This window comes from Mercenaria mercenaria, chromosome 2, assembly GCF_021730395.1.
Source record: "Mercenaria mercenaria strain notata chromosome 2, MADL_Memer_1, whole genome shotgun sequence".
NCBI classification, from domain to species: Eukaryota; Metazoa; Mollusca; class Bivalvia; order Venerida; family Veneridae; genus Mercenaria; species Mercenaria mercenaria.
In genome coordinates, this window is record NC_069362.1 from 4,954,408 (window position 1) to 4,969,847 (window position 15,440).

The following is a 15,440-nucleotide window of genomic DNA, read 5'->3' on the forward strand; positions in this document are numbered from 1 at the left end:
GGGAGACATGGGCATCTTCTAATTTGAAATTTAATTGCCCTCATTCGAAGGAAGATGGGTATATTGTAAATATTAATGTGGGATGAAGGATGCTGGTCGGTCTGTAGACAAATCAGTTTCCGGGTGATAACTGGAGAACGCTTGGGCCTAGGATCATGAGATCGGGAGATTTGTCATGACCAGCAAATGACCTCTATTTGTTTTGAGTTCAGTAGGTCAAAGGTCAATATCACATTGACAATAGAACTTTTTTGCCAGAAAACTAGATTATGCTTTGGTCTAAGATCACATTTGATACGGAGGTCATTTTAGACTGGTAAATGGCCCATGATTATTGATTTAAGATCAATACCTTAAATGCCCAGTAGGCAGTGACCAAATAATTTCTGTTCATTGTCAGTTAATTCATGCAAGTGTTCTACAAGCTCTTGTTATAACTAGAATCTCCAAACATCACATAATTATCAATTAGTCCATGACCTTTACTCACATTTCTGTTATTCACATTGTTCCAGTAAAAGCAGAGTGTTTCCCATTGATTAGTTAAAAAAATGCTTATAATTCAAAAAAGATTTTGAGCAAAATTAACCAAACCTCACAAAATTTTCAATAAGCACATGAGCTTTGCTCATATATTATATTATCCCCTTTGACAGAGTAAAAGCAGAGTTTTACCCCTTGATTTGGTAAAAGAAAGGTTGAAAATGCTTATTAATCAAAAGTAGTTTAACTAGAATCACCAAACTTAAGCTAACTATTCATGCCCATTACCAGAAGATGTCAACCGCTGCCCACATCAGTCCTCTCAGTGCTTTGATTTTTAATTAGTTGCATTTTTCTCACACTCGCATGATTTGAACGTGTTCTACATGATATTGACTTTTGATTGTTTTATATTAAACGTTGCTCTTTACACAGCTAACCTGTTCTAAAGGCCACAAGTGGGGTTTTTATAAATTGAAAAATAAATCTGTCTTTAATCTGTCTGACATACGAAGTATAGAAGAGCGTAAGTGCCAGGTGGTAGATGTTATTGATTAACGCGATTTTTTTTATATCTGACTTTGGAAGACATTTAACTGACATTTATGTAATAGTAAAAATATAAAGTGGATGCATCTGCTTTCCCATTCATATATGGTTCATGTGGGTACCCAGCATGCAGGGTCTCGAACAAAGGTCAAGATAAAATACAGTATGTGCATATACTGAAAGCGACCGTGGCCTATCATCCTTGGTATTTATAGGTCTTCTCCAGAAAGCTGATCTTTGTTTCAAGCTGTTGCCAGGACCTATACCTATATATTAATGTAAAATATGGGTATATCTTTTGTTCGTAGGGGCTCGAATAAGGTAGAGAGCATTTCACATATGGTCAAAATAATGAAATATTCTATGTTTGTACACTTCAATGAACTGCACTCACCTAAACGTGACGTCAGCCTGTCAGAACATTTCATTTTAATACAGCGCGTCATTACAACGTATCACTTGTCAAACTATGTACTTTAAACAGTTTAGCATGTAAATAAATTATATTTCTTTCTGATTGTACTTCTGCCCTACTGGAACTAAAATACATATTCTGTTAACACAACTTTGCAATTGTTAGGAAAACTTTATTATTTGTCACAGCAATCCTTTTCAGAATGTGTTATTTTCAATTCAATGTTTTCATCACAAAATAAAAAAAAACTACATGATTGTACTTCTCTTTTTGAAAAGATACAATCAATTTAAGTCAAGGCTAACACTTTAAGTACAAAAAAGCTATTGCCGCTTATGAATTTGCTATAAGTGCATTTTATTTGACCTGGCGGGGCGTGGTTTCGCAACGGTCCGCTACATTTGTGTGCAGGGTATGTAGTACATGTAACCAATGTAGCGCTGGATTTTAGTCGTTGGTTTACCAAAGATTACGGAATGAAATAATTATATTGCTCTACATATTTTGCTCGTTTTTTGAGATTACCATTATTTGCATATGTCAGAGATTAACTCCGCCCCGCCGGGTCAAATAAAACGGACTATACGGAAGTGCAAATATCTTTAACTGGTATATTTTCTGCTCATTTAATTAAAGCGGCTAGTCTCGAGTCTTAAGCCAGTTTTTAAATCATTATCAAGTTCTAGACTGAAATGTGTAAGAAACAAGTGTGTAAAGTAGACATTCAAGCAGAATTTAAATATAATTTATATCATAATATTCTTAAACTTAATTATATTCATTATTTTTCTTTCTGTATCTAATGTGCGTTTCTATCCATTGAAAATAATTTGTAATGTAAGTGTTCGGTATGAGACATGACCCTTTAAATAATCACTAGTACTAACTGCTTTCTGGTATTTTATTGTTGCTGCTTAGAAGTAGAATGTCAATGCAGGTCAAATACAGGCATTGCCGCTCGCAGCCAAAAGAGAGGACCTCTAATTCTGGAAGAAGAAAAAAGTATTTAACAACTACTATGAAATCAAAGGTTACTGTTGTAGATTTCTGTACACCCTGTCACTCATCGAGTGTAGTTAACGGGAGTTGTGAGAAGCCGAGTGCTTTCCCTACAAACTTTATAAAAGATAAAACAAAAAATACAACATAATAAATCAACATGTTCAAATGGTACACTTTGGATACATGAGAGGCAGAGAACTTTGAACACCCTACCAAAACACCCATCCCGCCCCCACCCCACACTCTCCCCCACGACTGCATGGCAGTTCAATTTGTTATTATTTTTTAAAAGTTTAGGTTGACATTCTCATTGAGACAGCGGTGCAGGTTACTGACCTTGAAATACGTTATCTTATCAATAGAACGAACTAATACAACCATGAAATAACAGTGGCTGGTTCTAACCAGTACGTCTTCCTTTAAAGTATTATTACATATGTGGTAGATCTATATTGCAATTCTCTTCTTGACTAGGCTCGAACACATGATTCACCTCCCTGTGGCATTGCCGAGGCAACAATTAGTTGAAAGAAAACGACAATTATGAAGACCTTTGAAATTTTGACCGATGGTGCGTTTTCGTTAGCAGCCACCCGGTTACTCTTTACAAAGACATTTCTTTGACAAGCCGTTTCACTATTCATTCAGTGAATACAGAAAATATGTAGAATATAGAGATATCTCATCCAGTTTTAAAGCTATAAATTAAATTTAGATGTCAAGAGATAACATTTTATTAACTTGAGAAATATCTCTTTTAGTTTTAAAGCCCTAAGTTAAAGCGTCAAGAGATAGCATTGTATTATAGAGATATCTCTTTATGTTTGAAAAGCTCACACTTATACATAATGAGAGCTCTTCCCTGTTGAAAGAGAAAGCAGTTGGTGCAAAAGAGCTAGCAATGTTTAAACCTAGCCATGTAGGTAAAAGTGCTAGCACTTTATTTAAAAAACATATATATAGTTTGATAACGAAAAGTGCTAGCAGTATTTTTGAATGAGAGGGCAGAAAAAAAACGTTACAAAAGGAAAAATATGTGATTCCCATGCAAATCAAATTTTGAACCAGTCAGAAACACAAAAAAGTATTTTGCTTCCGGAGTTAGCACAGGGAGTGTACTTAATAAAAAAACAGTTATCTCTTAATTGTTACAAGAGATGTCTCATTTTAGCAAAACGATAGCTGTGCAATAGATAGTTATTTTGGTTTAAGAGCAACAATAAATCTCTTAAATCTGAATAAATAGCCGTTAAAGTTAGAGAGATATTGCTTTTGCTATGAAAGATATCTTATTCTAAGAGCTACCTCCTATTAAGGACATATCTTTGTAATATATTGAGCTATCAATCAACGCATTATCGTATACTGTTATCTCTATTATTAAGAAAGATATCTCTAAAATAAAAGAAATATCCGTCCAAAAAAAAAAAACAGATAAAGCTCTTTCAGAGAGCAGCTACACTGTATCTCTCAAACTAAAAATCATATCGTCATGAAATGAACTTTCCCCGTATACTCACTGAATAAATAGTAAACGTTTCGAGATCTTAGAATGTGTTTGTGATAGATAGAATAAAATCTGAAAAGTAGATCCCTCGGAAGCATCGAGAACATGGCAAATAGTGAAAATTGCAGACTCGGTTTGATTGAGTCTGTTCATGAGCAGTAATGGAAAATGCAACACTGCCCACGCCCCCTAGCACCAGCTTAAGCAGTATTCAATCTATCAAATTTAAATGAGTTGAAATCAATGATCCCGAAGGACGGCTATTTAAATAAATATATACATCATATAATTATGCAAATCTATTTTGCAACCCACCGATATGTAAATGATATTACACTTCATTTTGGTGTATTTTACTAATTTAAATAACCTGTTTATTGAAACATATTTTGGTTATCTCATGCAATCAGTTTCAGCTGACATACAGATGTTTGAAACCTTGACACAGTTGTTGCGTACCTTGCTTACAGATGAATGTGTGGCTGGTTGTAACTGTAGAGCCAGTGTACCTGGTTTCTTTGTCACTGTACGGGCTTTAACACATCCATAAAATTTGTTCTTTGTGAAAATAAAGCAGAAAAGTTAATAATTCTATGTTATAATTTCACGAAATTGAGTTATTCCTAACACTATTTGACATCGTGGTCGTTCCCCACTGGGCTTCGCTCTGGTAAGTGCAGGCGAAAACAATAAAACACCAATGTTAGCCAATAGGTCAGCTGAAAAATCTTAAATTCAATGAAAATAATGACTATGCAAACAACGGCAATATGCAAATTGAATTCCATCATAAATATAAGTATTTACCTATTACTTTACCCAAATAAAAAAGATTTCAACAGTTACTGGAGATATTATGCTAGTGGGTTAATTATGGGGCATTCTGACCCAACACGAAATTATTTTAAAATCATCAGCACAGGACGTCAAATCATTTCGACCTTCTATCACTGAAAGGATACCTACTGATCTTTTACATTTGTTGCTTAGTTGAAATATTTGCAAATGAATAATGTGTTCATACATGCATATCCGAATTTTTTCTATTTGTACATTCTGTTTAATTCTGATTCAATGATTCCATGCGCAGTATTACCTCTACGCCGTTTGTCTTTTTAAAGGCATTTCTCGTTTCAGTTATCAGATTAAGGTCGAATGCCGACGGGTTATGGTGAAATGTTATGTCATTAAAACACACTCAGCTGAAGGAAAATACTACTATTCATACTTGTGTAACATGCGTGCAATATTTTATTTTTAACCATTTTATATACTATGAATCATCAATTTTCATGGGAAAATTTGAATTATCCACTTTTGTTTTTTTGTGTGTGTGAATATTTCTTAATTAACTATAATGTTGGAAGATCTTTTCCTTCGAAGATTACTTTCAATTTGCTACACTAGCTTAAGCTACACTAGATGAAGACACGGTTCGAAATATCTCTTCTTAATGCTATACACGAAAATGATACTAAGTTTTACTGCTTCAGGTTAATCCAACAAAAGATTCCAGTGAGAATATAGAATTATTTCAAGATGGCGAAATTATGATATTTTATCACAAATTTCTCCTTTCCTGTGTGAAGAGGAAACACATTTATATATGATGAAATTAACAGCCAAAATCCAATTGAAAACACCGTTTTGAAAAGCTCTTTTTTTCTGTAACCGCCGATTTAAATCTTTTAAATCTTGATAAAAGTGCATTACTCATAACTCGCAATAAAATGGCTGTAAACTAAAGGCTCTTATGGGAAATGTACTGAACTGTCAGAGTGACCTCATTGAGGCTGTTGAGGGGTTACGAAATGAAACTGTCAGTAGCAGTGACATCACTGAGGCTACTAGGAGGGCTGGGAAATGTATTAAATTGCAATAAAGCAGTCAAAGAGGTTTCGAAATTAAAAAAAATTCTCAGAGTAACCTAAATGGTGCAATCAAAGGGATTGAGAAATGAATTGAATTGTCCCAGTAACCTCATTGAGATGACTAGAAATCTAAGAGTGACGTAACTGAGGCAGTATAGGGAATTGAGAAATGAATTGCATTGTCAAAGTGACCTCAATAAGGGAGTCAAGGGGATTGAGAAATCAATTGAATTGTGACAGTGACCTCAATGAGGCAATCAAAGTAACTGGGAAATGTATTGAATTATTAGAGTTACCGCAATGAGGCAATCTAGGGGGTTGAGAAATGGATTGAATTCTCAGAGGGACCCCAGTGAGGCAGTCTAGGGGACTGAGAAAAATTTAATTGTCAGGGTGACCTCAATTAGGCATTAAAGATTACTGGGAAATGTCTTGAATTATCAGAGTGACCTCAAGGAGGCAATAAAGGGGGTTGAGAAATGGATTGAATTCTCAGAGTGAACTCATTGAAACCGTCAAAGAGATTGAGAAAATTTTGATTGTCAGATTGACCTAAATAAGGCAGTCAAAAGGATTGAGATATGAATTAAATTGTCACAGTAACCTCATTTAGAATACTAGAAATCTAAGAGTGACGTAATTGAGGCAGTGAAAGGGGTTGAGAAATGAACTGAATTATCAAAGTGACCTCAATTTGGGCAGTCAATGGGATTGAGAAATGAATTTAATTATCAGAGTGACCTCAATGAGGCAATCAAGGGGATTGAGAAATGGACTGAATTCTCAGAGTGACCTCAGTGAGGCAGTCTAAATGACTGACAAATGTATTGAATTATCAGAGTGACCTTATTGGGGCAATCAAGTGATTGAGAAATGAATTGAATTCTCAGATTGACCTCAATGAGACAGTCAATTGGATTAAAAAATCACTAGTCAAAGTAACCTCAATGAAGCAGTCAAGCGGGTTGGGAAATGAATTGCAATTCAGCGTGACCTCTGTGAGACAGTCACGTGGGTTGAGAAATGAATTGAAATTCTCAGAGTGACCTTCAGTGAGGCAGTTAATGGGGGTTGAGAAATATACTGAATTATCAGAGTGACATCAGTGGGGCAGTTAAGGGGTGTTGAGAAATGTATCGAATTGTCAGAGTGACCTCAATGAGGCAGTTAAGGGGTGTTGAGAAATGTATCAAATTATCAGAGTGACCTAAATGGGGTAGTCAAAGGGATTGAGAAGTGTACTGAATTTTCGGAGTGACCTCATTAAGGCACAGAGGAGATTGGAGAGGTTAAGAGGAATCAAAGAGTTCATGTTCTTTAAACGAAACAACTTTTAATATAAACAATATGGAGATAACTCTAGTCCATTTATATATAGTAAGAAGGTAGTATTTCGATGATTTTAAGGCACGAGTAAGATGGGTTCTAGCGGGTACTAGTTCGGATGAACATCGTGCTATGTTTATGAAACTGAATTACGATTTTCCTTGAATATAGGAAGTATCTAGTACCTTAAATGTGAAGCCGTTGATCCTATCTTATTTGTAAATACACTTATTGTGGTTTTTTTCATCATGCTTCCTTGAAAACGCCCTACTTTCGATGTCATTAATGCACGGGATCCCTCTCAGTCGGTGCAATATTGCCTCACAGGATCCCTCTTGACTCTCTGCACCCGGCACGAGAATCTTCTCGGACAAAATTTTCTAACGGCACCGGCGCCCTTTCAATTTAATTTCAGTGTTAGAATTATGAGATGGTATCAGTATTTAAAAGCAGCACAATAATACAGAATTGTGTGCCCAGGCGGACGGGGATCGCTGAAATGCCCCCTTTTCAGACTAGCTATGCATGAATAGCCCCTCTTTGTATCAAATCAAATTATACAAATTCTTGTTTAAAAGTGATTTAAGTATCACTAAGGTATAGGTACATTTGATGATAAAATTCAAATATGCGTGTTATGTGAAATTGGTAATTTATTTTCAGTTTAATAGCATATTAAAGGAGGTAAAACACCATGAGTTATTTCCCTTAGAAAAAGATGTTGTTTTCAATACGAATACCATATCAAAATTCTAACACTGAAGTTGAGGGTGCTGGTGCCGATAGAAAATTTTGTCCGAGAGGGTTCCCGTGCCGGGTGCAAAGAGTCAAGAGGGATCCTGTGAAGTAAAATTGCACCGACCGAGAGGGATCCCGTGCTTTAACGAAATCGAAAGTAGGGCGTTTTTAATGAAATATGATGAAAACAACCACATGAAGTGTATTAACAAAAAATAAGATTGGATAAACGGCTTCTCAGCTAAGGTACTAGATACTTCCTATATTCAAGGAAAGTCGTATTATGTTTCATAAACATGGCCTGAAGTTCATCCGAGCTGGTACCCTCCGTCTACATTCCATCTTCGTTTGGACATCTGACAACTGACGATAAAAAAGCAATGGTAGATAGCTGCGTCTTCCCGTGGTCCATATGTTTTTATGCACAAACCCGTGTTCTGGACGAAAATTTTGATTTTCCGAGCTCCCAGACTAAGCGATTCATGTTTACCACAAAGAAGGTCCTGTGCGCGAATAGACAGGGATCCGTTTTCTCATCTTCTACAGAGAGGGATCCGATATGCATACACACCGTGAAATTGGTTATTGCAAATTACTTTCTTCCACGTCGTAAACTTGATTGTTGCGGCTCAAAAAATAAGAGTTTACATTTACAACAATCCAAATGTCTTGCTCTTTTGTATAAAACTTGCTGATTCCATATTTCTAACTGGCTATTGTAAATTCTATTCACTTACATGAAAACCTTTAACTTCCATGTTACTAAAATTGAAAGTTGCAACTAGAATATTACAAAAAGTAAAAGGTGAGGGTATATTTTCAGGAAGCACCAGAGCACCCCAAACACCGCCATAGAGTCGTGCATCGCAAAGTAGACCCGCAACAAAAAGAAACTGTAACCGAAAAAATATAGCAATCGGGTTGCTTAAAAAATCCAACAACAAGTACATTTTAATTATTTGTAAAATACAAAAATGGGTAGGGGGTAGATATAAAGGTAGGGATATTGGGGAAAGTGGGGAAAAAGGAAGGATAAATATTATCATTTACATTTCTTGCTTCAATATAACTTCTAAATGACATATGCAATGCTTAGAGAGATTATCTAAAGTGCATTCTTAATTACATATTCTTCATTATATTCAAAATTATATTCTTAATAATATTCAAAATTATATTCTTAATTATATTCAAAATTATATTCGTAATTACATATTAAGTTGCATTCTAAGTTTCATTCTAGCTTGCTTTCTAAATATCATTTCTAATTTCTTCCTTCTTGTGACACGAGATTTTTCCCGTGACATATGTTTATAATTGTGGCATGCCATTCTTAATATGATATGACATTTTTAATGTGACATTACATTCTTAATGATATGACATGACGTTCTTAAAGGGCAAAAAATGTTTGACAATAAAATGATTTTATATGAAGGCCACTGCTGGATTTTTTATTTACAAATAACCTTTTGAATATATTAATTTCATATGTCTCTTGTGTGTAAGATGTAAAACATGGTACTTTCTTTCATTACAGATGGAACAAATAGAGAAAGTACTTTACAGAAAAAGGTAAATACAGTTCAAATATGTATTTAGAAATTCAATAAATCAGAAAATTTGTTTTTGTTGCCATGGAAACAAAATGGCCGCCATTTTGATCAAACATTTAAAAGCTCAAAACTTTCTCACTTTTACGCCGATTTTGAAAATTCTTTCCCTTTTTCAAATGATTTAAGAAATCATAGCAGACGAAATAAACATAAGAACAACATTGCATTTCATTACAGTCTAAATTGTGTCGCAATTAGAATGTTATGTCATTTTAAGAATGCTTTTAGGACTGTAATGTCAGATTAAAATTTAAATGTCAAATTAAGAATGGCATGTCACATTGAGAATGTACTTAAGAATTTTAATTGAGATCATGCCGTTAAGCATTACATACGTCGTTGTGAAGTTGAAACATTCATTTTAGAAACATGGATGTTTGAAGTTATAATCGTTTAGATGCATGGAATTTGTAATTACAAATTTGAAACATGTGTACTACAAATGTATTACCAATTTATATTGTGGCCGATATTACCATCCATAGAATATGGTGGCTTGCTATATTTTCTGGTTCTATGGACAATGCATAGGTAAGGAACGCCCCTTTGGATGTTGTTGCTTTGTCTCACAAGCTTTCTCCAAAATGGCGGACACACATGATACCGCTATGACTGATGTATCTTAATCTCCTACGCATTATTGTAAAAAAAATCAAAGACCTGTCAGATCACGCGCTAAATGAATTATTAAATAACATATTATACTTAGGGTTATATTCATTCTATGAAGAAAAGTGGTGAAAAAGAGCTGTTAAATTTCGGTGCTAATAAGGTCTTTCTAGATACGAAAGTCGTAGAATTTGATAAATTTGTTTATTTTGGAACCGCACAAAGTGTACACAGACTATTGGTATAAAGTATAATACTCATGATCAAAGAAAATCACGACACAGTTCTGCACCGGATGTGACAGATTACCATTTATTACCTATGATGAATAGACGTATTTACTGTGCGTATTTGCTACGTTCTATATGATTCCATAGGATCATTTTATATCGCTTTAAATAACAGTAGTTGATCCATTTTCCGTATGTTATAATGCGATGCTATATAGAACCTGAATTATTCCACGTGATTTTCTTACCGGTGGGGGGGGGGGGGGGGGTAAATTATTATTCTTACATGGCTCGATTTGATTAAAGAAATAATTTATAGCAAAAGAGTGTTTTAACACTATTTATGCACGATGGGCGGTTATACGTCGGGCGCAATAATTTCACGAGGGTGCAGCTCGAGTGAAATTATTTGTACGACGTATTACCGCCCGACTGTATAAATAGTGTTAAAACACGGTATTGCTATAAATTATTTCGATTCTAATATGCCCTTTATCTAAAACAGTAGATAAAATACAGAAGAGCTTTTTCTTGGGCGCAACAAAAACTTTGACGTCACCGCACGTTAAAACGTGACGTCATTCTAGCGTAAGAGTGTTTTAACAGAGACAAGCACATTAGAATTTCAGTTAAACAAAGAAGGAAATCAAGCTCTGTATATTCTGCGATAAACAACGGTCGACGCGCGGACCGGTACGTCAATTATCACATCAAATTACCGCATGACGTCTGATACATTACTCCTCGGGTAAATGAAGTCCAGCATAATATTTATTAAAATATGTCAATGAGCATGACTGAAGGAAAACAATCAAGGCTTTCTTGCGATTTATCGTCTAATTTACCACGGTTCATCGTTCAGATGCTTCAGTATTTAAGTTGCAATAATTCATAATTCGTATACATGTACCGAGTCTAGTCTTTATTTTACGTTATCCAGATAATTGACGTTATTCCATTAAGACCGGTTAACGACCTTAAAAATATTTTACGCGCATAGGTGTTTCTTTTTTCATTCAAAGTTTCCCCACATGTTTATCAATTTATCATGTTTACAACACTCTCGCATCCTCGTAAAGAGACTTTAGCAAACATTAATTAAATATCGAAATTGTAGATGTAAGACAACAATAAATGGCCTAGGTCATATTTGACAGCACAGGTAATTGACAAGACTCTTACACGTTTAAATAACGTCAACTGTTCAACGGTTGACGAACTGCAATCTGAAGAAAATGTAGGATAAACTACAATTTGGATTTAGAAGATAAAGCTGGATTTATATGTAAACTGTAAAAGTAAACAGAAACTCTTTCGCAAATATTTGAAAAGCAGGGTTATGTTTTTAAATTCATATGAATTTAAATTTTATTTGAGTAAGGTTTCTTCTCAAGGAGTGTTTTTGAAAACTTGTCTAATGTATTGTAATTTTCGCTTTTATGACTTAAAAAGTTTTAGAAAAATATTAAATTGCGCTATTATTTCTTGAGACTGGAACATTGAATTAAATTAACAAAATGTCGTCTGGTCCGTACAGTTACCAGACTGGACAGTCCAAAACGTTCCATTGGGCGGACTACGCTGTTTTCGGTAGCACTTTAGCTATTTCGGCTGCTATCGGAATTTTCTACGCCGTCAAAGACAGGAAAAAGAACACCACGGATGAATATCTCCTCGCCGGAAGATCCATGCATCCAATTCCGGTTGCTATGTCCCTGCTCTCAAGTTTCATCTCTGCAATTACGATTCTTGGGACGCCGGCGGAAGTGTATGTGTATAGTACGATGTATTGGTGGATCTCTGTGGCGTTCATAATCACCGCTATCGGAGCTGCTCATATCTTCATCCCAGTCTTCTATAACCTCGGTATCACAAGCGTCTTTGAGGTAATTTTCGATTTTATTAAATTAAACGTTGGTCTAGTGGTTATGGTCTGAGCACCTCATTTAGATGGTCATTTGTTCAAATCCAAATGAGGTCACGGCTGCTACCTCCTCGCAAGGCAGCATTACTGACTTCGGCCTTTTATCACGAATAGAACCTAATATTATGGTTCAAATGCGTTTGAGACAATTAACCCTTACCCTGCTAAATTTCTATAATGAACTTGTCCATCTTTCAGTTTGGACAATGCCATTAACTGTTAAAAGGGGTGCTTACCAAAAAGATACTGACTGGATGGCGAACAGTGCAGATCTTGGTCAGGCTGCACGGATGTGCATGCTGATCATGATCTACACTGTAGTGCGTATTTTCTTTTCCAGTATTCATTTCCATCTGTTTCGAGCAAATTTACCAAATGTTCGAAGGTTATAATGTTTCTAATGTTTCTCAGATTTCCCGTTTCATAGAGCCAATGGTAGAGGTTCGAACCCAGTCGAGCGGTCGAACATTTATGTTACAAATTTACCGCTAATTCACAGAGATTTAGATCCGCGTTGTACATCAAGATCTTTGCGATATGAATAATTTAACAAATTACACCGCTAAAAAAAATGCCCCCGAGTACTAACACTAGTAAACATGAATGTAAATGAGTCATATTTGCATATAAAGTTTTTACGACCAACCAGCAAAAGTAGTTAAAGCGGACTGCTCAGATCTCATATATATGCATAAAGACAGATTTATGACGAAAGTTTAATTGTTGCAGAACGTTGCACTGCGCATTAATGTGATCAAACCGTAGACACATACCATGTATTCAAATTATCGTAGATAAGATAACATATTCAAATTCAATCTGATACATTGATTCGTGCTATTCATGCATTCACCATTTTGCTTTGCTGTGCATGCATGTGCATGAGAACAATCATGAGAACAATAATCTTTTTCAATGTAATCATTCTGTTTTGTCAAGAAAAAAGGTCCTGAGATCGATCCCCGGTCATGAAAAATGGTACCTGTAGCTCCCTTGCTTGGCGCTCAGCATTAAATTGGAAACTGGCTTCTCTCCTCTCACCCTCGTGGCGATGGATTCCATCAGGAATGTGTGTGTGTGTTCGGGTTTAACGTCTTTTTCAACAATTTTTCAGTTATATATAAACGACGGTGTCTACTAGTAGCAGTGAGCACAATGTCCAACTTTATAGTGCTGCCTCACTGGAATATCACGCCGTAGACACGTGGCATGATACCCCACCCAGTCACATTATACTGACACCGGGCTGACCAGTCCTAGCGCTATCCTCTTAATGCTGAGCGCCAAGCGAGGAAGTTACTACTACCATTTTTTTACGTCTTTGGTATGACGCGGCCGGGGATCAAACCCACGACCTCACGCACTCGAAGTGACGCTACACCACTAGGCTACCGAGGCCGTCCATCAGAAATGAGGTGTCGAGAGTGATTAATATAAGTTGTCGAACTTGCTTCACAATAGACCTAAAATAAATTAGTATAAACTAAGAAAAAATACGTGTCCTGTCTCTTACTCTGGTATTCATAATCATAACACCTTCATGAACAAAAAAAGATAAAAACGCATTTTTAAAGCCGCAGTGGCACTTAAGACAACACATGTTCATATATATCAAACAGAGGAGAATGAATGAACATATTAACCAAAAGTAAACGATATAAATTTACAACTATAGCTGTCAGAGGAGTGAGGAATTATTAACCCCACAATAACGGCGTTGTCACAGAAGTAAGTCAAAGTCGAACCTCAAAATCAATAGGGTCATCTGCTGGTCATGATCAACCTCCCCATTAAGTTTCGTATATCTTACTTCAATTTGCCTCAGTCTTGGTGGAAATGAACATGTTGAATAACTTCAAACAAACTGTGGATGAATAGTTTTATTATCAGTCACTTTAATCACCTCGTTTTCATTGCTACTTACTGCGACTTTTAAGCACTTTTGAGACCACCCCTCGGGTAAATTTTCATTTTGGAATCATACCTGACAGATCCGTAATATTTAAAACATATATATACAGAATTGTTCAGAAGGGGTAGAAAATACTTTCTGTAAAGGTCACATTGTTCGGAAACATATATTTTGTCTTACAACACATGTACTTCGATTGTCCATATTCTATTTTGTAGAAAATACCAAACTTCTCTTTCAAATAATTTTTTCTCTAAATTTGTTTCTGTTGTGTGTCTTACATATTTACCTAGGTACTCTTGGAAATGAAAACTGATTAACTGATATATTTTTTAAAATATTGCAGTTTTTGGTCATTTTGACAGCTCTTTTTTCACTTTCATTTCGCAACTTTTGTATTTAGTTTAAATGTACATTGTTTGTAACACTTTCAACCCCCGGAGTACCTGGAGAAATATGTTAGACACACAGTATTTATAAATGTAATGACAAAATATTTTTGAAAAAGAAGATTAATATCTTCTACAAAATAGAACTTCTGCTTATTATGAATAGTTTGGTATATTGTATATGATAAACCAAGGTATATGTGGCGTAAAAAAAATAAAACAAAAATTCACCCGAGAGGTGGTTCAAGACCTGACAGGAACCGTAAAACATCTGCACGCATCATGTACCTTATTTGCTCGCTGTCCAAAATATTAAGACCAACGTATAGTAGTCGCAACTTGACCGCGATGGTTGACCTTAGGCTGATTATTCATATCGATTATTCTGTTATAGAAATCAAGGGTGCTTAGGGTAGCCGTGTATATTTATATGGAATATTAGTTTGTATACAATACAGTATCAAAGTATATATACTAACATTTGATCAGTTAAAACCTTCCAATACACTTATCATATTCACACAAATTTATATTTCCTCTTTCTCGTGCAGCTCGTGTTTTACGTACACTCCTTTTCAATAATAGGTTGTGCCTCATTATGTATTATAATGCAAAGGTCAACCACCGGGGTCAAGTTGCGTCCAGTTTTTTTTAAAAAAAAAGTGGGATTAAATTCTCATAGGCCGTTAGTCATGTTAAAAAACACTGTAAAATGGGTCTATGTATATTGTATAATACATATCATTTATGTTTTTGTCGCAGTATGCTGAGATGCGGTTTGGTCGGGCAACTCGTATCATAGCCAGCATCATCTACTTAGCATGGATGGTAAGTTAATATTTTTCTTCAACCTTGAACAGATATTGCAA

At 35.4% G+C, this 15,440-nt stretch overlaps 1 protein-coding gene across 1 annotated transcript in view; it reads left to right on the forward strand.

Annotated features, from left to right (window-relative positions):
• Positions 1-11,435: 11,435 nt before the first annotated feature.
• LOC128550210 (sodium-coupled monocarboxylate transporter 2-like) overlaps positions 11,436-15,440 on the forward strand; it is a 33,181-nt gene continuing 29,176 nt past the window's right edge. Inside the window, exons 1-2 of the mRNA XM_053528746.1 lie at positions 11,436-12,232; positions 15,334-15,399. Coding sequence (XP_053384721.1) covers positions 11,864-12,232; positions 15,334-15,399 — 435 coding nt within the window. The 5' untranslated portion in view covers positions 11,436-11,863. The remainder of the gene's footprint in view (positions 12,233-15,333; positions 15,400-15,440) is intronic.